The 23,808-nt window shown below is 37.2% G+C and overlaps 1 protein-coding gene across 1 annotated transcript in view; it reads right to left on the reverse strand.

The window, feature by feature from the left end:
• The window catches only part of COL19A1 (collagen type XIX alpha 1 chain), a 285,300-nt gene that overhangs the window by 251,166 nt on the left and 10,326 nt on the right, over positions 1-23,808 (reverse strand). The window contains exons 3-4 of the mRNA XM_036916243.2: positions 14,093-14,167; positions 12,201-12,300 (exon numbers count right to left, since the gene is read on the reverse strand). Of these exons, the coding sequence (XP_036772138.2) occupies positions 12,201-12,300; positions 14,093-14,167 (175 nt within the window). The remainder of the gene's footprint in view (positions 1-12,200; positions 12,301-14,092; positions 14,168-23,808) is intronic.

Consider the following 23,808-nt stretch of genomic DNA (forward strand, 5'->3'; position numbering starts at 1 on the left):
CAGTGTCCTGTGGCTCCTAAGGCACAACGCCCACGATCGTGGCCCTCCAGGCCCACGTGCTCTGGCCCTGCCCCCCTCTAACATCAGCTCCTATCCAGGCTGAGTGGCACCCATGTGCCCGGGTGTTGTTCCTTGCACACACCAGGCTCATGGAACTCTCAGGCCTTTGGTCTCCCCATGTCCCCTCCTGGGACAGTCATTCCCAGAGTCTTCACTCAGATGGTTTCTCCTCACTGGTCAGGTCAGAGCTCTAAAGTCACTTCCTCTAAAAGGGCCATAGTTGTTCTCGCCTCAGTCATGCCTAACACATGAGCTTGTGTTATTTTCTTCATAGGCTTATCATTACCTGACTTAAAAAAAATGGATTGGTTTACACATACATGGCTTATCTCCAACCTCTATAATGTAATGTCCATGAAAACAGGGGCTCTGCCAGACTTGTTCTAAATCAAGCATCTGGACTAGTCCGTGGTGCACAGACTAGTACTGGCATTCATAAGACTTTGCTCCATTCATGGACATCCTCAGTGATGATTACGACCAGTCCTAGTAGGTGCCAAACACTTAGATTCAGTGTGAAATCTATTCTAGTTTGCATAATGCCTTATAAGGCAATGCTACACTACTTTCAGCAGGAAAACAGGAGGAAAAACTGAGCCGAGCCCCTGGTGATGCTAAAACAGGTCAATCAGCAAGTTTGACACAAAACCTGCCCAGGAACAAACCCAATCAGTATTCTTACTTTCAAAAAAGAAATTTAAAATCTCTATAGGCTGTAGGAAAATGGGATAGCTGCTCCAAGACTTTGCCAAAAGTATCCTTCAGCAGAGGACTTCAGTCCTTGGAAATGTTTCAGTTATAGGAAACCACACATTATAGTTTGGTGTAGTTGTACACTTCTGAAGCTGACAGCAACCTTCACAGTGATTTAGATCAACTATTGTACTTCGTAAGTGGGAAATGAAAGCCACAGAAGTTAAATAACTATCCTACCATCCCTGCCAGACAGAGGTCACGATGGGACTTGAACTCGGGACTCCTAATTCCAAGGTCAGTTTTTTCCAGGATATCAAGTTGCTTGCATCCTCTGGGTTAAGAATAAAATTTCCCTCATCGTTACCAACCTGACTTAATGTCTTAGGACTCTAAGGGAAAAATAAACTCTATTTTTTTGAGTACTGGGACAGGTGGAGAGGAAGGGTGACTGTGCAGATAAATATAAAATACTGATTTCAAGAAATGGATAAATAATCTAAGTGTTTATAACCTTCCTATAATATTAACAACAATAATAAATCATATTTTGGACTTGAGCAAAGTATTTATCATGATATTTGTCATACATCCTAGGTGACCAGTAGCCCTGAGGGATAGGTTATTACAGTTCCTTCCCCTAATCATATTTTGAGCATAGTTCAGGAAGTATCGCAAAGCACACAGTAATATCTTTAAAATAGGTATACCGTCTGTTGGGTTTTAGGAAAGATACGCATGGTACAGAAGTAGATAACCAACTGCAAATATTTTCTCTGTATTCCTCAGAGATGTTTTTAGAAAAATTACAGTTTTCTTCACCAAGGGCATCTTTAAAAATAAATGCCATTTTCAGAAAGTAGTTAAAATTATTAGAATTTTATATATACTAATAACCAAGGCATGTGAAGAAAAGTATGAAGTGTTCTAATAAAAAGTGTCTCTGTGTTTATCCTATTGGTGAGAAGTAATACATTGGGATTTTGATACCTTAGGAAGAATGTCAATGGCATGGTAACTAAAAAGACAATTAATTCCTTACAATATGGAAGTAGTGATCATAAATATACCTATGTCAAGTGATTGCAGAAATAAAGAGAACTCTTAGCACTGATCCTACATTAATGCTTTCCTGGAATAGGGATCAGTGTAAGCTGCCATTCCATTCATCCCGAGGTGTGAAATCAAAGCCTAACAAAGCTATACAACAAGTTAACTTAATGAAGGTGGAGTGGCTGTTCTCTCAGGGGCGAAAGGACATCAACTGAACAAATAATGAGCATTTCCGGCTGTCCAATTAATGAGAAACTAATAAAACTGACCTAGAAGATAAAACTTCATACTCTCTTCCAGATGGGGAGCATTGCAAGCATGGCAAAGCAAGGGAAAATCATAAAACTTAAAAAATAACTCTTTCTTTTAAAGTGCATGCAAATATTTACTAATAAAGATATTTTATAGAGAGATGGAATCAGGGAGTAGATCTCATTTATTCTCCATGATGAGCTTCTGGCGGTTTATTGTGAAGAAAAACAAAGAGCATAACGAAGCTCATAAATTTCCTTCCTTCTTAATATACTAAGTAACTGATAAGTTCATTGTACAGAAAGTTCAATTTGATGCGTTTGTTCAGTAGTCCTCAAAGAATCCTAATTTGTAATGTAGCAAGCAGCATCTCTGTCTCATGTGTAGAAAAAATAAAGGACAAAAACCACAGAATAAAAGGGGATTAGAAAGAAAAACCCATGACTACCAGTTCCTTTTTTGTTCTTTCACTTAACTAAATAATAAAAACACGAGGCAAGGAGTGAAATATGAAAAAGAGGCAAAAAAGATTAACGAACTTCCACAATGTCAGCGCCCATAAAATGAATAGCAAAAGGACATAAGTATTCTAGACAAATTTCATCTTGTAAATGGTATTCTAAAAATTGAGTGTAATACACATTTTGATAGCAATGTGTTTAAGAAGTTCAGTTACGACTTACAACGGTTCCAGGGGTAATTCTTCAACCAGCGCCTTGAAGCAAAGCCCTTTTTTTTTAAAGGTGCTCTTTTAGTGGAGCTGAAGTGAGTTTCCAGATCATATTTAGCAAGACCAATCTTTATTTATTTTTTTGCCTTTCAAATGAAATGGCTAAACGGAAAAAAAAATCTATTTTTAAATATCTAGAACTGGCTTCCAAATTAATTCTTCCATTCTAAAGAAGCGTGAGGCAGGGTTTATGAAGAACTTCCGTATTTACAAGTATCAATGGGGCCTCTGACTTGCTGAGTATCTTCCAGGAAGAGAAACATGATACAGTTCCATTTCCTGAGAGTGAAGTGAGAGATGCTTGGAGTTTATAGTAAGTCGTTTCTTTCCCAGCTGACACCCACCATCACCTGTCACATTACAAGCAGTCTGGATGGCAGTGCCTGGAAGGTTTATCTGAAATGCCTTCCCCCGCCTCCCCCCCGAAGCTGGGGGATGAGATTTGAGTTCCACAGCCACAGAGACTCTGAAATCTTAGCCTTTTTTGGGTTTGCTGAGGGGATCCAGACAGATAGGTTGTTAATAGGAAAACAAAGCGTGGATGACTCTCTAATAATCTTACGCCTGTTGTGATTAGCGCTAGTTTCATTGCGACATTGTAAATGACTTCCTGCCGAAAACAAACCCTCCTCCTAGATGCCATGCAGTCAACAAAAGTCCAGGATGGACCAGAGAAGCTGCTCGGCAGAAAGGATTTGAAGGCTGGTTTTTTTCAGGTGTTCCCCGTTCAGAAGAGATCAATCCTGGGTCCAACCCACCCCCACCCCCAAGAGGTCCTCCGAGTTCTGAGGTGTTCCTCCCGAGTTTGGGGGCGCAGCCCCTGCTTCAGGACAGCCTGGGAGTCACAGACCTAACTGAAAGCCGTGATTTCTCCCAGTGGCAAATACCTAGCTTTTCTCTGAACTAGGGCACCTATGGCATCACTTTATTTTTCAGCAGTTTTGTTGAGGTGTACTTGATATACTCTGGTTTCCCTTCATATTGCAGAAATCTTTCACCTTTTATTTTACTCTTTTTATATGAACACAGTTTAAACCCATAGTCTGGTACATACGTCCTCTCAGAAGAGCATTTTGCTCTTTCAGCCTCCTCAGCCCCTAGGCATCCTCCCTACCTGTGGTCACTAACCACGTGGGATTTCTCACCATTCTTCAAACTGCCTTGACCTTTAAAACCACCACGACACTGCTTCTAACTACCACACACCGGCCCTCTTGGTCACCTGGGAAACTTGTACTTATTCTTCAACCCTCTACTTTCTGCATCCTTTGTGAAGCTTTTCCTAGTTCCCTTAAATTAGCTTCATCTGTTCCCACAGAGTCTATCATACATACATCTAAAGATTGCTACTACATTCCATAATAGCTAATTGTTTGCATATCTCTCTTGCCAGACAGAAAATAACTCAATGGCAGGGACCGTGTCTTTATGCATCCTTAAATCCTCAGGGCCTGGCATATAATGAATGCTCAATGTCATTTGGGAATTGAATGAACTACTTTGCTAGAATTTTTTCTTTCGTTGGCATCAAAGCTGAACTTACAAATAATAGTGACAGTATAGCATGAAATATTTTTTCTATATGGCTCTCACAAACAGAATTTTATATTCTTATCATGTGTAAATTAGAAGAGAGATAGGCAATGTAAATAGAATAGAAAGGATTGCCTAGAATCAATATCCATGAGCTATTGAGCCCCACAGAGGAAAGAATGCCAAGAGTGGATGGAATTATATTTGTTGAACACCCTGTGAGGCTTTGTGCCTAAGAAGTACAGCGTTAGGGTCCAGGGTACAGTTAGAGAGATGGCCAGCAAACCCATCCACCACCCTCCAAAGCATGTGTGTGCACGCACGCACGTGCACACACACACACGATTCAAATATAAGCCGCAAGGCAACGCAGGCATCTGAAGCCATGAGCAGAGGTTGGCTGGGTCCTTTGATACAGCACTTTCATGGAGGAAACTCTCAGCAAATGCAGGGGTGACATGCATTACTAAAGACATTAGAACATAGGAACAGAAGTGTACTTGCTTTTGAACAAGAAGAAATATGCAACACTCTAGGGCTTCCCAAAATAATGAGAGCCACCTTTAGGAGGGAGCCGAGGTTCTACAGCTGTGCTGTCAGAGAGTAGGAATCATAATAATCAAGGCACTGATATCATTTGAACCCATACACTAATGAGACCTGGGAAAATTCAAATAGTTTCTAAGCCAGAATGAGATCAGTATTATATAAAAGTATAAAAATGGTGTACTGGATCAGCAAAGAAAGAAGGGATTTTGCCTGAGGACATGAGCCAGGGCTGTGGTTAGAAGGCAGGATGTGTACTAAGCTTTCTAGGATATGTAGGATTCCAATGGGCAGAAATTGTGGGCAGAATATGACAGAGAGAAATGGGTAAACAGAGGCAGTTTATAGCAATACTTAGGTCATTGGCATTGGACGGTGGTCACCAGTAACTTTGAAAGAGAAATTTCCGTAGTGTTCAAGAAGTCCTGGCCAGATAGGAGTGGGTTAAAGGATGCGTGAGAAAGGAAAAGCAGTCAGTGACATCATTCCTTTGAGAGTCTGGGGAGTAAAAGGCACTGTCAAGGGAAAATGTTTCTAGAACAGGGAAGGGTTAAGTATGTATTTGTAGACTAAGCAGCCAGGATACTATGGAGAGAGGCATTGAGAGAGAAAAGCAAACAGGATTATGGGCGGATCAAGGTCTTAGGGGAGGCTGGCAAGGGGAAGATTAAGAGCGTAAGTAAAGGGGTTAACCTTTGAGAACGGGAGGGTCATTTCTAGAGAGAACAGCTGCAGCAGAAAAATCCTGAGAGAAAGAACAGAAGTTGAGATGGTTCAAGTAGGAGGAGTAACATGGGTAGAAGCATCCAGTCAATTCAATCTCCTTCAAGCAACCAGATATTAAACCTAGGCAGCACTATTCCATATGTCCACGTTCATTAAAATTTTACTGAACTTGTGTCTGCTTCCAGATCACATAGATTCAGTCAAGTGAGAGGAAGATTAAAGTCAATTGTTTGAATATTTTTTTTTAGTTTAAAATTATAAAAATGTCACCGAATCTGGAACAAATGCATTTTAGGAGATATAAGTGCTGACTAAAATGACACAACAGAGAAGGTGTTCCGAGCTCTTCTGAGTCACATAAATAATAGCAGCAGCTTTTGGCTACTATTCTTATTTTTTGATTAGCTATAAGTTGAAAGAACTAAAAATGATAATGATTTATTATCTGACAAATTATTTTCCTTGGTTGATATAAATTTCAAATTTATCACTGAAATTCAAATTGTATCTTAATATCTGATTCTGGTCTGAGAATCCTCATTCAGTGAAATTAGAGCCCTATCAATCTGCAAAAAAAATCCATCAGGTTGTTATAAAGTTATTCTTCAGCATGAATGTAACAAAACATCATGCATTACTATTACTACAATCACTTCTCTGGCTAATAAACAGATTTGAAATCATTGCATAAACGGAGGTTTACAACGACTATAAATCTATACATTTGCAACCACCTACAGTTAATAACTAGTTAATCCTCACAGCATTTTTATGGGCCAAATAAGATTAAAGATAACTTGAAATACTTGCTTACATGAGTTCCTTTGTATTCTCAGAAAACCTGCAGTGTGCACTCCACAGACACATACCTTCCCATCCCCAGCCAAGCTAGTGCTCTGCTCTCCCTTATAAGGTTTGATTCACTGGATAAAAAGATAAGTGAAGAAAGAAGAAATTCTAATATATAATCCCACAGTAATAGATTAATTAATGCCTGTCAAATTGGCCCAAGTCACTACCACAACAGAATACTTTAATTTTATTACTTGATGGTAACATTTGCATTATCATGACTCCTGCAGTACATTTAAGTGGTACTTCACTCTGCTCAAGGTGAATGGCATAAGGACATTTTAAGAAAAGATAATTTACAGGCAATTAGTCATAAGAAGAGGAAATAAACTCTAGAGATATGCTGTATAACACTGTACCTTTGGTCAAAATTAATATATGGTGCATTAAAATATATATTAAAAGGGTAGATCTCATGTTAAATGTTCTTTCTGAAACAAAACAAAATTGACATGAATGTCATAGAATCTATACAGATATGATATTCCCCAAACAGTATTGAATTGTATGAAATTTGAAGTAGGAAAATCACAACTTACTTAAATTTGATAGTAGTATTAAATGCTTCAAAAACTGGTAAATGTAAACACTGAACAGGTAACATTCCATATTACATTACATTTTGGTAGCCATTTCTATGCAAAGCAATTTTGTTACTAGAACATATTAACATTCCCTGAATTTTCTAGAAAAAGGTAAGACAGGTTCTTGTGATAGGTTCTTGTGATGGAGGAATAAATATTTCCATGCATTCTTAAAATCTGTATAATGATACTGTTAGAATTCTGTTCTATCTAATGTCTTCATTTGGCTAACTTGCATGATTTAAAGAACTAAGTAATTGTGAACCTATGAAGCTTTTCTTTTCATTTTAAGAATGTCTGACTTAATGACTCATGTCATATTTTGGCATGACAAACTGTACATAAGGACATACAGTGATGGCATATGAATTGTGTGTAACAGTCATTCAATGTCATATCAAGAGATGGATTCTTTTTAACTAAGTCACTCTTCTTTATATGGAAAACTTATCTACAAAATGACAGAATGCCCACATGAAAATCCATGGGATTTGTAAACAGTCACTCTCTAAAGTTTAATAGAATTGTGAAGTCATCCTCCCAAAACCTTCAGTGATTCGAAGCTTCAGTATCAGAGTTCTGAACATAATTTTGAGCCTCATAATTAATTGGTTTTAAGAACTTGGAGAGGTTCCAAAGGACAGCAGTAAAAATGAAAGATGGTTAGAAAACCAGCCCTTATGAGGAAAAGGTTGAATTTCTGCCTTGTGTGTGATGCTAAAGGAAGTTTAGCCTTTATGAGAGAAGGAGCGGGATTGAGTCCTATAGCCTATGCTTGAATAACAGACGGCAATATATTTCAGTTCCTTCAATAAGGCAAAAGAGAACAGTTTTTCCTTACACCGTGTATCTTGCCAGCAGGTTCTAGGCAGGCAAGACTAGAATAAACCCTCATTCTTTCACCAGTATGATCCCACAGTCCAGTAAAGTACCCAATCCCAAGCTCAATAACGCTTGTTGAATAAGAGCACGACCTCTAGACTATACTGCATGCATTTCAGTGACTGACTGAATGCTACCTCTTAGTCACCCTTCATCAGAACATAAACATTTCAGGAACCCCTAATACCTATGCAGTAAGCTACGGCTTCTATTTGTCCTTGCTGCAAGTTGTTAGTTTAAAAAACAGAATTGAACAACAAAATTTAAAAATGATAATGTATAGTGCTGCTGAAGATCTTGGGTAATATGCATAACAGATGGATAAAGCAAAGACAGGACATAATTAGATGTATTAAGATCTCTAAAATTAACTAGTAATTCCATCTCACAAAATCAATCTTATGGAAATAACCCTAAACACAGAGAAAAACAACTTTCCTGTATGTTGTGGTGTTATTTCTAATAAAAATCTGGAGGTAATATAAAGGTCCATGCAGAAAAGAAATGCCCATGTAGCCATTCAACAGTAGCAAAGCTAAGGTATGGATTCTGTTGCAATATACGTAATACTTTTCCCCGTATTTAGGATTATTTCCAAGAGAACTGTTAAGGTCCAGAGAACCTAAAAAACACTACCCATCTTCCAAATATATACTTTGGGATTTCCTATTTGCTAAGGATTATTATGCTTATAAAAATATGAAAAACAAGTAAGAGTCGCTCCTACCAGCTCTTTTTTCCCTGTGTAAAGCTGTGAAACGAAACAGTGCTTGCTCCCAGAAAGCAGCCACCAATTTAATGAAAGAGACAGAGAGAAAAGACTCCTCTTCACTGGAGATTTATTTATTTGTAAAAAAAAGCTAAGGGGGATCGTATCTGTCAATTACGCTACTGTGTCTAGCAACACTATGCAAGCTCATAAAATCTTATTAAGGTTAATTTTTGTTGACTAACTTTTCACACATAGCTTCATTTCCCCTCTTCTCAGGAACTGTTTCAGTTGCAAAACTCGCCAACTCCTAGGAAATCCTAAATCAGAGAAGCTACAGATGAATCACACATGACCACCCCCTCTCCTCCCCTGTTGTTAATGGGTTACTCTTATCTGCTGAACTCAATATGGCCTCAGAATCCTTCTCAACACAGTTTGCCAAACAGCCACCAGCTATCAATCATAGAACCTGAGAAATAAGGTTCTTTACCATCCTTGAATTCAATAAATCAGAAAATTCATTTCCCTGCTCATTTGAAATGGTTGATTTCCCCACTGGTCAGTCGAAATAAAGGAGTGTTGCCCTTTCATAATCAACAATGTGTGGAAAATCAATATTTATCAACTCTTTTAAAATATCCAATTATTAAGACATTTTTATTTAAAACATGTTTCTATATAAGCAACTAATGAAGGATAAGGTTTATCTGTACCAGGAGAAAAAAGTGTTCATTGCATAAACATGTTTTCTGTATATTTTCTCTCACAACTTCACCATTTTGCCCTGACAATTGCCAAATGACAATTTAAAGATAATCGGAGTATGCTCATCTGGGATATAGTTCTCAGTATGTATAGAAATAATGAATTATTTCTCTTCATAGCCAGGGATACTTGTAGATACAAGAAGCCAAGGAAATTTCCTCTAAGAAGATAATTCTAGAAAACTAAGTAGCATGCCACGCAAAATCTTTTAAAGCCTCCAAATACTTACCATCTGCTATCCCAAGGAATACTGAAGAAACGGACATGGACTTAGAATAAGAGCACACATATAAGGCTCTGCAGATTCCCGTGCGTGCATGCCACCTCTAAGTGCCCGATAATGTTTATAGGGAGGGGCCCTGCAAGAACAGCCTTTGGGATTCCCACACTAAGCCAGGCACAAGGCACTGAGGGCACCTGATAGGTATTTGACCGACACACTCATTAAATCTTTCCCCTCATGCATCTCACCTGAAAGATGCCAAACTATAAAAAAACACTCTCAGGCACAGAAATAAGCCTCATTTTCCACATAAAATAGCATCTGTCTTTTCCCATGCTGATTCTGCAAGGCAGCTTATTTACAGATATATAAATAGCTGCAACTTTACTCCAGTCCCATTGAAAAATCAAAATGGCATCATGCAAGAGAAGCATCCTAGCACACTTGGCTCAATGGGTGAAATGTAGTGGAGGTGAGCCGAGTACTTGAGACTGGCCAGTCAGCTGAACCAGATACCCCTCAGTCTCCTGCAGTGGGGATACCAGGGTTCTGCTCCACAGAGCCAGAGAATTCACTTACATTGATAGGCAAGGGATCGTGCAGTGATTTAGAGCCAAAGGTTGGAATCTAAATGTCTCATCACGCCTAATATTTTTATCAAAAATATTCAAAGAGGAATAGCATTGCCTAAACATGGCAGCAAGGTTTCTAGTGTAACTACTTAAAGTTAGCTAAATCTAAATCTTATATACAGGTCCGATACATTTTTTAAAGTTTTTACTCCAATTCTTTAGCTACCTGGTCAGAATTACAAGGGTTTAAATTGTCAGGAAGAATACAGGAGAGGAAATGCATCTTAATTACTGGAACAGAATTTATTGCCTTTTTAAAATTCATTAATTAAAGTTACCGCCTAGTAGTCAAGAAACATCTGAAACAATATAGATTGATAGATACATATTGATACATATTTATATATATGTACTGTGGGGAAGTTGGGGTTCCTCTGGCCAGGATCCTCACTGAACTTAACCCACCTGATGATGTAACTGGCCTGTTGCTGGGCTACCGCTTCCACACCTTCAGGCAATAAGCTATTATTGTGCTGTACAGAGAGCTCGGCCCAGTGCTCTGGGCGGAGGCGGAGACGCTAGTGCTCGACCTACCGCCGGAGAACAAGCCGGATAATAAACCCTTTCACTCCAAAGAACGTTTTGCTCTCAATTTCTTTGGTCACATTGAATCCATAGTGAACTTGCCTGGGGCTGAAACCCATTGGCAAGACATGTACCTACTGACTTTTCTTTGCTGCATGTAAACACCCAAACATGGAACTGCTGTGCTGTGAGGGGTCAGTCTGCACATGAAGCCACGTCCAAGCATCCCACAGGAGCACAGGTCTGCCTTTCATCTGCTAAAGTGCCCTGACAGCAACCCGTTATATCCCCCCAATATCAAATTGCTTTCTTCCTTAATGCTCTTATTTCTTACCAATTAATGAGCAGTTTACTTTTAAGGAACCATATCATTAAACTAAAAGTATCTAGTGTATCACAAAATAGAAGGTTTAAAAGAAACTTTTCTCAAGGAAAAAGTGAGCTCAGAACCTAGATTATACAGAGTACTCAAGGGGAGGCATCAAGATGATCAATGCTATTTCCCCTTAAGAAATCAAATGCTGAGAGTCTCAATAACTCTGTCCAGTGAGTTAAATATTAGACTACGCACCAGGAAGTGAAAACACTCATATGTGTTTTCACACAAAAACATGTGTTGCTTTCTAAACCAAACAGAATCGCGATGGTTTTCCATGAGTGTATTCGTGAACTGGAACGGCCCTCTTGGGCTCAAAGAGTACATATCATGACCATATATGCTGTATCTACCTTCCTGATGGCTCAGGCTTTCTCGATTACAGTTTATCCATCCTCCAGTTACGTGCAGCCAACCATATGGGGAATTACTGCCCTGCACAGTTGCTGACCAATTGTGAGTATTTAAATTTTAAGTGATTCTTTTTTTTAATCCCAGGTTTATCAGTAGAAAAAGAATAGTAAAAATAACAAAGGAAAACTTGGGTAAATTAATTTTGAAACAAAATAAGTATCAAGACCAAAAAATAGAACTGCAATGGTTTTTCTTACTATGCACTCTACACAATATGTAAGACGAATACCTAACAGCTAAGTTCTTTATTTTAATTTATCATGAAGCACAGTAAATGTAGAACACAATGGTATCAGTCTTTTGTCTCTAAGTTTACATTGCATCTTCTGTTTTAAAGTTCACATTTTAAAATCTGATTTTGGTGATGTCTATTTTAAACATAAATACTATTTCTCTAAAATGAATTTAGTTGCTCTTCTCTAAAGATTATGCCTCTATTTAGTTTATGCCTTTAAAGACTATACACCATAAAACAAGATTAGATTGCAAAGGTTATTAGAGACAATACACACAGAGCCCATTTACCACAGCATTCAAGTGATGATGACACCACTGAGATTTTTTTTAAATCTTAAATTATTTGGAGCCTCTTTAGAAAGTAGTTTACATAGTATTAAAAGGTAAAGAAAAATTGTTACTTACATAGTGTCTCTAATAAGAGGTGTGCTTCCCAATTTGAAACAGGGTTTATCACCTTCACAAAATGCATGTTTCAGAGAAAAGCTCTCTCCTAGGTCAAAACCTGTAAAATGTGACAGATGATTTAATCCAGGAGCAGTTTTATTAAATTTAGCAAGATCACAAGGATATTGATTTTTAAATAGGATTTTTTTAATCCTTATCTACACATTGATTTATTTCAAATAAAATCCTGCTCTTTGGGATTGGCAAATTTCTTGATTTAATTTCTCTCCTTTTAGGAGATAGGTGGATGAACTATGTTTTGAAAGTTTCAAATATTAATTTTCTTTAACCTAGGAATTATCCTAAATAAATAAGCAGAGTAGCTCACTGTAACAGCTGTGATGTCTAAAAACAGAAAATTGATTAAGTAAATAATATTGTAGCCATTCAATTGACATCTAAGTAGCCCTTTTAAAAAAAAGTCATGCTTTAGCAGAGGATATGAACAGACAATTCTCCAAAGAAGAAATTCAGATGGCCAACAGGCACATGAAAAGATGCTCCACATTGCTAATTATCAGGGAAATGCAAATTAAAACCACAATGAAATATCACCTCACACCAGTTAGAATGGCCAGCATTGAAAGGACTAAGAACAAATGCTGGTGAGGATGTGGAGAAAGGGGAACCCTCCTACACTGCTAGTTCAAGCATTGTGGAAAGCAGTATGGAGGTTCCTCAAAAAACTAAAAATAGAAATACCATTTGACCCAGGAATTCCACTCCTAGGAATTTACCCAAAGAATACAAGTTCTCAGATTCAAAAGGACATATGCTCCCCTATATTTAGTGCAGCACTATTTACAATAGCCAAGATATGGAAGCAACCTAAGTGTCCATCAGTACATGAATGGATAAAGAAAGTGTGGTACATATACACAATGGAATACTATTCAGCCTAAGAAAGAAACAAATCCTACCATTTGCAACAACATGGATGGAGCTAGAGGGTATTATGCTCAGTGAAATAAGCCAGGGGGATAAAGACAAGTACCAAATGATTTCCCTCATTTGTGGAGTATAACAATGAAGCAAAACTGAAGGAACAGAACAGCAGCAGACTCACAGACCCCAAGAAGGGACTAGCGATTACCAAAGGGGAGGGGTCGGGGAGGGTGAGAGGAGAGGGAGGGAGAAGGGGATTGAGGGGTATTATGATTGGCACACATGGTGTGGCACGGAGGATCATGGAGAAGACAGTGTGGCACAGAGAAGGCAGACAGTGACTCTGTGGCATCTTACTACACTGACAGACAGTGATTGCAGTGGGGAATTGGGGGGGAATCGATAATATGGGTGAATGTAGTAACCACAATGTTTTTCATGTGAAACCTTCATAAGAGTGTATATCAATGATACCTTAATAAAAAAAAGTCATGCTTTAGAAGAATATATGTTGATGTGGGGAAATGCTTGGGTTCAGATGCTCTATCTGTATTATGATTGTTATGTGTGTGTGCATGAGACAGATTGAGAGGGAAAGCAGGTGAGGATGAAGGGAAGAAAGAGAAAGACAGGAATGTTATACCAAAATGGAATCATGACTATATTTGGGTAGGGAGATCTTTCTCATAAATTTTCTTTCTTTTTTCCAAATTTCTACTATGACTACAACTTTAAAATTTTTAAATAACATTTTTCTCCAAGAGGTTGAGTTGCTGTTGCTCTTAGCTTAAACAACATTGAACTCTGCTCTCAGCATTTTTTTCTACATCATGCATCTTCTTTGCTCTTAATTTCTTATATTGATGTTATCATCTTAAAGTACAATGTCAATCACATGCAATATATTGCATATTTAGTAGTGATTTTACACAAAATGCTTCTTTGCAATGGATTATAATGCTTACCTGAAACTTCAAGTTCATCTCTGTTGTCCTGTGTAAACTGATGTCCCTCTGTTCTCAGTATAGGACATTGTTTTTCTATTAAAAAAATAGTATGGAACATTTGTACTCCATTTTCCACTGATTTTTTTTCTCAAATAAACTTGAACCACATAACACAATCAGAAATTTAAGTTCAAAGGAAATAATAGACCATTTTTTTAAATTCCTATAAAATAAGGATAAGAGTATTAACCCACTTCACAGTGTGTGGTGAGCATTACATGTAGTTATGTATGTTACATGCTTAGAATAGTGCCTGGTGCACATCGAATGCTTATATTAGTATTATTGTCATTATTATCTAACATTTTAATGTTGCTGTATATTTGACATTAGGAAGTTAGCTAGTTTTAATGTCATTAAATTTTCATATATAAAGTTTATTTTAATATTCAAATAAGTGAATTACTACTATGAACCCAACTTTAATTCAGGATTGATGTCAGGTAATATTAAACTTTAGAGCAAAAGGGACTTCTATGGACTGAACACTCCCCCCAAATTTCACATATTGAGGTCTCCATCCTCACTGTGATGGTACTTTGAAATGGGACCTTCGGGGAGGTAATCAGTTTCAGAGGAGGTCAAAGGGGTGGAGCCCTGTGATGGGATAGGTGTCCTTATAAGGGCACAGAGAGACAGGAACTGTTTCTTTCTCTCTACGACGTAGGGACACCAGGAAGAAAGCCCCTCACCGGAAGTGGACCATGCTGGAAACCTGATTTCAGACTTCTGAGCCTTCAGCACTGTGTGAAATAAATCTGTTGTTTAAGCCACTGAGCCAATGGTATTCTTGTTAGAGCAGCCTGAACTGATTAAAGGAGCAGCACAGATGGGAGTTAGTACAGTAACATTTGAAAACAAAAATTCAAGGACCTCTGCCATACCAAAATGGCCCACTATGAAAAAATGAGATAAAATCATTGGAAGGTGTGATTATGTGCTAAGGCACTGAATGGTATTCAAAGAAATAAAAGATAAATTCGCTCTTTACTCACAGTGAATTTACATATTTCATACTACCCCAGCAGAGTAATACAGTACTGTACAGGCATACATTAACTGTTCATACCCAGGCATGTGTCAATCTAATTCAGGCTAGAGTCTAGGAAAAAGTAATAGTTGATTCAGACAACAGTACAGCCACTTTTTGGAATATACCAAGGTAACTGCACAACTGGCCAGATCATGAACCGGGATCAATTCATGATCTTGGCACCATACAACCACAGTCTTAATTCTCCATGTCTAATATTCATGTTTGGGCTTAATGACCTAGACGTTCTTAATACAGAGGGGAGATAAACTGCTTAAATACCAAACTGACCTCCTACCTGATGGAGAGTAGAAACTACCCATTCTCCAGTTCGTCTGCTCAGCTCCTCTGCCCTTGTTTAACAAATGTATCACAGACTTCCTGGGGTGGTGGCAGGGAATCATCTTAATATATTTAACAGAAGGCTAAATCAGGGGCTAAATAGTGCTATAATTTCTTCAGATTTAAAAGCTGCCATACCCATAAGTACAATTATAACATTGAATAATTTGAGAGATGACTTAGTTACTGGGAATTCCTATCGTAGAGATCTTAACATGATTGCAAGGACTTAACAACAGCAAAAGTGCATGCGTTGTGGACATTACCAACTTTGTATCTGAATTCATAGGTGTTTTTATAAAAGCCAAGCACCTCATCCAGATCTCTGCCCTGAACACTAGAGAACATCATGGAGAGAAATTAAAGTCCTAAAATTACTATAGGGATATCCATGGATTTAGGTTGGAAGACTCAATAATGTTAAGATGGAAACTCTCAATTTTATTTCTATAGATTCAGTGCCAAACCAGTGAAAATCCCAAAAGGTTATGTGTGTGTAATGGACAAGCTGATCCTCAAATTTTACAGAATTTCAAAAACACTAGAATAGCTAAAGCAAAACTGAAAAAGAACAAGCTGAAGAATGTACACAATTAGATACCAGAAATTTTTGCAATGTGCTATTAGTACACATATCAGTAAACGGATCAATGGACAAGAGTCGAGTCCAAAAAACAGACCCGTGCATACAAGGTCTCCTTATTTACCACAAATGGGCTGCTGCAATTCAGTGGAAAAAGGATGGCCTTTTCAATGGTTCTGGATCAATTGGATTTGCACATGGAAAAATGCTGAACCTTGACCCTTATCTCACTCCATGTACAGAAGTTAATTAGGGATGATCTCAACTGTGACGATCTAAATGGGCAAGGTAAAACAGTAGAGGAATGCAGAAAACATAAAATCTTCATGACCTCAGGGTGGCAAAGATTTCTTAAGGGGGTACGGAAAGCACTAATTATAAGAGATTAATAAATTGGATTTCCTTAAAATTAAAATCTTTTGTTCATCAAAGACAACATTAAAAGAATGAAAAGGCAAGCCGCAGGCTAGAAGCCACAGACTACCCCAGTACATGAATCCAATAAAGTGCCATATGCAGAATATACAAGGAACTATCACAAATCATTAAGACTGAAAACCCTATTTTGAAAATGCACAAAAAAATCTTAAGCATTACACAAAAGCGAATATCCAGGCTGCCGACCCGCATATGAAAAGGAACTCAACGTCATTAGTAGTTGGAGAAATGCAAAGTAAGACCACCATGGGGTAAAACACCAAATGACTACAAATTAAAGAACCCATGGCGCCCGTGTTGAGGATGTGCCGCAAGAGCCCTCCTGTATTGCTTGTGGAAATCACTTTGGAAAACTGGCAGCATTTACTAAAGTTATACATACATGAACTCTATGACTTGAAAATTCACAGATGCAAGAGAAATAAGTACAAAGAAAATGGTGTGAATGACCCTTTTAAAAGAGAATATTTGCTGTAGCGTTATTCGAAATACTCTAAAACAGGAAACAAATGTTCACTGACAGAATAAATGAGTAAATTGTAGTATACACAGTGAAAACTTGGATGGCAGGAAAAAAAGAATGAATGACTGATACATGCAACAACCTGGATAAATCTCAAAGATACAGTATTAAGTAGGAATGCATTCCCAAAAGAATGCATACTGCCTAATCCCATTTATATAACATTCAAGGTTGTACAACTAATCTATGTTAGAGTACTGGTTACCTTTGTAGGGTATTAACTGGGAACAGATACTGAAGTCTTCTGGGGTTCTGGAAATATTCTATATTTTGATGTGAGTGGTAGTTACACAGATGTGTAAACGTGTATGTAAAATTTCATTGCACTGTGCATCTAAGATTTACTGACCTCAGTGTCTCTAAAATATCTCCAAATGAGGAAAATAGCATGTCTGTGAGAAAATAAACTAAAAACAATCTTGCAAAACAAAATGCAAAATTCAAATTTTTATAAAATGACTCTGAATGACTGTAATAAGTGAAATTAACTTTAAATTCTCCACCACATATGCAGGGCAACCACAGAAGATGATTGGAAAACACATTTAAGACAGTGGAAAGGTACTTCCTATTATAACATTTTGGTAATGAGGGGAAGGGTATGCTGGCCTATTGCCAAGTTGGATACAGAAAGTATCTTATTTAAATCCTTCCAGAGACCTAATGAATATATGACCATGTATAATAAATCTGTCACTTTAAAAAGAAAGGAATTCAACACTTCCAAAAAATATTTATCAGAGTATTTCTCCACTAAAGTCTTTAGTTTATGGAAATAAAATACAGCTTCATATCTGTAGAATATGTGCTTTATTGTGAAAAACTGAACATAACAAATGAAAACTAAATGTTAATTATTTGGGGGTAAGATTCAAGGCACAATAATCTGAATGCATGAGTCTTAGGGACCCACCGCATAAAAATGGCAAGGTGGTAGACGTGGCTGTCACAGGTTGGATATGTTCATTTAAGTATTGACACATATTTTAATATAAACTCAAGCATACTTTTTGGGTAAATGTACATGTGACTTGAAGAACTACTGATAAGATCCAAACACCATCCTGTCAGGTCGACAGAGGAGATCACAGCAGCAGTGTCATTTCAAAGGCTCTCCAGCAAGTTTCAAAAGTAATCACTAGAATTGCACAACACAAGGTGCTCTACGTAGGGACCCTTAATCAAGTGACCTCTGGAAAAGCAAATGCAAATGTTTTTTTAAAAATTCATACTAAGATGTTCGTGATGGTCAGACCAACTTTCCTCCTCACTTGGGTTGAAGGACCCGGGCAGTTTACAGGGTTGGAAGGATGCTGAGAGGGGGCAAAGGAAATAGAAAGGAAGGCAGCTTGGTCAGATTTGGGTGGATTATCTTGATTTTAACTAGATTACTTACAAAAAAAATACATACTTTTTAAAGAAGGCTTTTACCCTTCTCTCCCTCTAAAAATCAGAATTTTGAGGACCTACGAACAAATTATTCAAAGGAAGTTGTGTGAATTTCCCCCGATCACATAGTGATTCGATGGGAAAGTTGAAATAAAACCCAAGTTTCCTCTAGTCCAACTTCTTTTTCCTCTGTATTGAACATTGCTTTTCAAAACCATATTAGAAATAAAATAATAGAGTATCTAAGATACTCACCTCATATTTTAGCAGAAATCGATTTTGTTCCCTCTCAGTTTGAAACAAGTACTTAAAAAATTCCTTGTTCCCTGAATCTCTAAATCCTTATACTATGTTCTGATCTGCTGGCTGGGGCCTCCTTGTATATTGTTAAGCATTCTAGTCTTGATATTAGATCAAATGTCTTTGAAACATATTTTTTCTATCATTGTTCTGGTGGTTTTTCTATGCCCACTCATATAAAACTCTCCAATATAATACTGACTAAATGTGTGTTAAATTCCTTCTTTCTCCTTTCAATTAGCTAAGAAGCCCAGACCAATTAAAATCTATTCTTTTAATTTTTTAATTTTTTCAACTAATACCTAAAAGATGTGTGTATGTTGCTGATGTTCATTCTGTAAATGAACCAGTCACTCTCCAGGGCCAAAGAGGCCTCTGGCCTTAGAACAAGCCAGGAGGTGAAGTCATACCAGAGGCTAAATTAGAGACAAAATGAAAACTAAATGTAAACATATTCTATTACAGTCTTTCACAATTTGTTGAGGTTCTTAGTATCACTTAAGCTATTTATAGGTTTACTGATTGCAAAGAAAGAAAATACATCATTTGTCTAGTGGAGATATAATTTATATTTTAACTTTGTTAAAGTGTACATGTTTCTGCACATCTGTACTTAAATAACAATGCATTTACTGAATAATACAATATCACAGTAGTCAATTAACTGTGAATTAAGACTTGTTGAGAGGTCTTTAGGGAAGATATGTTAATGCAAGATACAAATTCAGAAGCCTACCTGTTCATACTGTATCCAGGAATTGTTCTAGAGGACAAGGGTTGACCATCTCCTAAGAGGTCTCACAGGGCAGTAGTTATCATGTTGGTGAATTTTCTAGAGTCCAACTTTAGCCTTTGACCTTACAGGCTTAGAAATCAGATTTTGAGCACACACAAAGCAGAAGTCCATTTCTCAGTAGCAGATCCTCCCTTTCCTCCTCCTCCTCACTCACTTGATTCTATTGTCCTGGCCTCTCTTGTTATTTTTCCCACATGCCAAGCATCCCCCTGCCTCAGGCCCTTGGTATGTGCTGCTTTCCAAGTGCTCACATCCTCAGGTTCTCAGTGCCTTCACATCCCTGCTTCAACGTCCCCACATGAAGGCCGCCTTCCCTGACCCCTCCATATATAATAAAATCACCTCTCCACCCTTCACATCATACAAGATTCACAGAATGCCAATTCAATCTGAATGTCTGATAAATAACAAAAAATATTTTTAGTATAAGCATGTCCCATGCAATATTTGGAACATACAAAAAAACCTTTTTTTTCTGAACTTCCAATTTAACTGGGTGTCTTGTACTTTATCTGGCAACCCTATTCACATGTTCATACCTCTGTGGGGCGAGATATGATGGTAACCTGGGCTAAAGTGGTGACAATGAAAATGGAAAAAAGGGGAAGGAACTGCAGTACGAGAACCAACAGGGCATGATAATGGATTGAAGGTAGGGAGGAGGGAGAGCTGGCTTGCTGAGCTGGGTATAAATTTAGTTTACTGAAACAAATCCCACTAGAGAGAGAAAAGGAGATCTGTCAAGGAGTAAATTAATCTGTGGACTTAGACATGTTAAGTTTGAGGTGCCATTAAGGAATTCAAGTGGTGAAGTTATTAAACAGTCAGTTAGAAAGACATGTATTGAATTCCAAAGAGAGGGAGGCTGTGAAGTACATTTGGGAGGGACTGAAAACCATGGGAATGGATAAGGTTACACAGGGCATGAATCAAGAACAGAAGAAGGGCGACTTCCTCCAGAGAAATTACATTTCTCTCTTGCCCATATTGCCTGCTTTATTTTTCTTACTTCATATCCTCAGTAGTACACATAATATATTCTGGAATTATTATTCCCTGTAACTTCACGATTAAAATCTGTCTAGTTTGGGAAATGCTCTGTTTATCACTCTTTTTTAACAAGCATTAAGGAAAATGATTTCTTTACTTTTAGTGACAAAATTCATGACACAGCATTTGCCTCAAAATTAGAATTCGGTACAATGAAGAGCAGCAATTTGCCACAGATATAAAATTGGTTTGTTTTCTTTTCATAAATCGATCAAAATAAGAGCCTTCAGGTGTTCTGTGTTTTGTTTGTTTTTGAAGGTTAAAGCAGACTTACTCCTGGACAGAGAGGATAAATGCCTTTTCATTTTATGATTACTAGTTGCCCAGAGGGCTCCCTGTACACTTCACATGTGACAATTCCTCTAATAAAAGATTACAGAGTATCCTAGGTTGGGAGAAACATATTGGTTAACAAAAATAGGTAAAGAACATTGGACCAGAATATAACAAAAATCTTCTGGAAAAGCAATGAAACAAGAAAAAAAAAAAAAAAGGAAAATAGCTATTTTAATAGGAAGGTCACAAAAGGTCACAGAACCTTCACTTCTTATTTTGATTCAAAGCTTATTTTGGATTCATTGGCACCCAGAGCCATTCTTCCCAGGAGATTGCCTGGTTAGGAGGCATAATCTTTATTTAATAGTGTGAAGTTTCCTCCACTTAAAAGTTTTAGGAGTTGCAATGTACCTATGTCAGTAGTAGGCTTCTTACAAGTACCATTTTGAACATGAGGAATTCTTAAAAAAACAATAAAACTCTCTATTTGGTAGCATACTTCTACCCTGCATTTAAGAGTACAGTATGTGTCAATTAGTAAAAGCCAAATTCCAGAATAATAACTTTTCCTTGTAATTAATAGAAAACAAGTTTAAAAGAGTGTATATGTATAGTTTGTGACCTCTTTATAATCAATTCCATAGAGGCACTTAAACTGAAGTTTTACCATAGGTAAAAAAAAAATGGCGTTCTATCATCTCTCAGTCTTTTTTTTTTTCTGCTCCTTTCCTTATCCTGGCTTTCTGTTTTTATTACTTTTGATGAAACTCAGTACTTGCACCTTATAACAGAATAAGGGAAGTAGAAGAAAAAGAAAAATCTTTAATTTGATACATAAGTGTCTATCATAGAAGAAAGTTTTAAGTAATTGATTAAAGTGGGTTTTGATCTAAGCAAGGCATATTTTTTTATTTAATTATCTTTCCAACCCTCTTTTGACACCTGGACTGATGCTGCCACATTCAAATTATTTACGTGCAGCATTAAAATATGCAAATGTACAGTATCTCATCATCTCAATACAACAGTAAAATTGATGAAAGAATATGAAATAAATTGATTCTTAATAGCTTCAAGATTTTAAAATTCAAGCTGTTAGTAAATCTCTCATTACTCTTGACTCATATTCTGTCTCAACTGGACAATATTCCAAGAACTGTAATCATTAAACATACTATAGAGCTAAAGTCAAGTGATCAAAAGACTCAATTTATCTTTAGTATATTTAGGTTTAACAGTAGACTGCTGACAACTTCACAGACTCCAGAGCTGAAACCCTAGCCTGTCTTTCAGATTTGCTATATTTTATTTTTAGATGTAATCACTTCCCTCCGGTAAATGGTTAGTGACCACAGGCACAGGTCTGCACAAGAGGAAACTAAAAAGGGAACGTTGTCCCGTGAATCAGATACGCAGGACACAAGAGCCCCCTGTCAGGCCCTGCCCAGCGTGTCATATTCTTCAATAATCCTTATGACAGTGCTGAATTTTCAATTAATGCAAATGAGACTTGAAGTTGGGTAATTTCCACAGCATGTGTAGTATGTTTTGCTCCACGAGGCCCTTTGACCAAATGGCCTGATAAAGATCAACCCTTGATTTTTCTCTTTATTCATTTCCCTTTTTGTTCCATGTTACGTGAATCTGGTTAGAGTTCAGATTAACTGTGAATTCACACTCTTAGGAAAATCTTTCAGAGAAATTAATTTGATAAAGTAAGTTGGACTGGAATGTATGCAGTTCAGTAGCCTCACATGCAATATAACCTAATTAAAGATTTGAGATATCAAACCCACCAAAGCAGCACATTCAGGGGAATCCCAGGTCAGGGAAGTTTCAGTTATGCAAGATGACTGAGGTCTAGAGCTCTGCTGTACAGCATTGTGACTATATTTCACGGTGCAGTATTACACATAAAATTTGTTAAAAGGGTAGCTCTCATCTTAAGTGTCCTTGCCACAATAAAAAAGTAAAAGAGTTACTGGACGCAAAGAATAAAATAAAAGTCATCTAGGAGCATAAGATGCAAGAAAAATAAAAAAGAAATGTCAGTTAATTATCCCAAAAGCAAGTGTTCCCCTAAGTGGTTTCCCCAGACATACTGTATTAGATTCACTACAGGAGCTTCTTAAAGACATAAATTACTGAATCCTACCCCAGCCTGTCCTGCATCATCTCCTGAGACTGAGACTCAGAATCAATGACCCACATGATTTTTCCTCACACAAAAATTGGAAAACCATTTATATAGATACTTCAACTCATTGTTATCATCAAGAACATTTATTACATACCAGTAACTCATTATTTCAACTCATTATTATCATCAAGGACATTTGTTACACACTAGTATGTGCCTACAACTATGTCCTACTCAACCTAAGATGTATTACCTTTCCATCCTATAAAGTCCTATCCCCTCTAATTAAGTCTCAAACCACATTACCTACTATGTCTCTTAAAAGGAAGAGATGTAACTCCCCTTCCCTATTTATTCTTTTTTTGCCATGAGTTACTGCTGATTTATTTCTCACTGAAAAAAGAGAGTTTTTCTCCAAAAAATTATGACAGCCACAGGAGGGGCAATATTCAAAATTTCATGTGGATTATTTTAGGAAATACACTTTATAAATTAGTAAAAAATATCATAAAGACTTATATAACACCCTGAGAAACTAAGATTTGTTATTTGTTATTTGAAATTGTTTCTATTTTGTGTGCTTCAACCTCACAATCTTCTACTCCAATGTGTTCATACCTATTTAGCAGAAGTTATTAGATGTATTCAAAACAAAAAGCACAGCAAAACTCACAATCTCAGAATATATTATCATTTGTGACCATTATCAGAATATATCATATCTGATCCATTACAGGAAAGTTGAGTTTCTCTTTGCTTAGCAAATGGCTTCAATGCATCTAGTTCAACTTAGATGTACATCTA

This window comes from Manis pentadactyla, chromosome 16, assembly GCF_030020395.1.
Source record: "Manis pentadactyla isolate mManPen7 chromosome 16, mManPen7.hap1, whole genome shotgun sequence".
Taxonomy (NCBI): Eukaryota; Metazoa; Chordata; class Mammalia; order Pholidota; family Manidae; genus Manis; species Manis pentadactyla.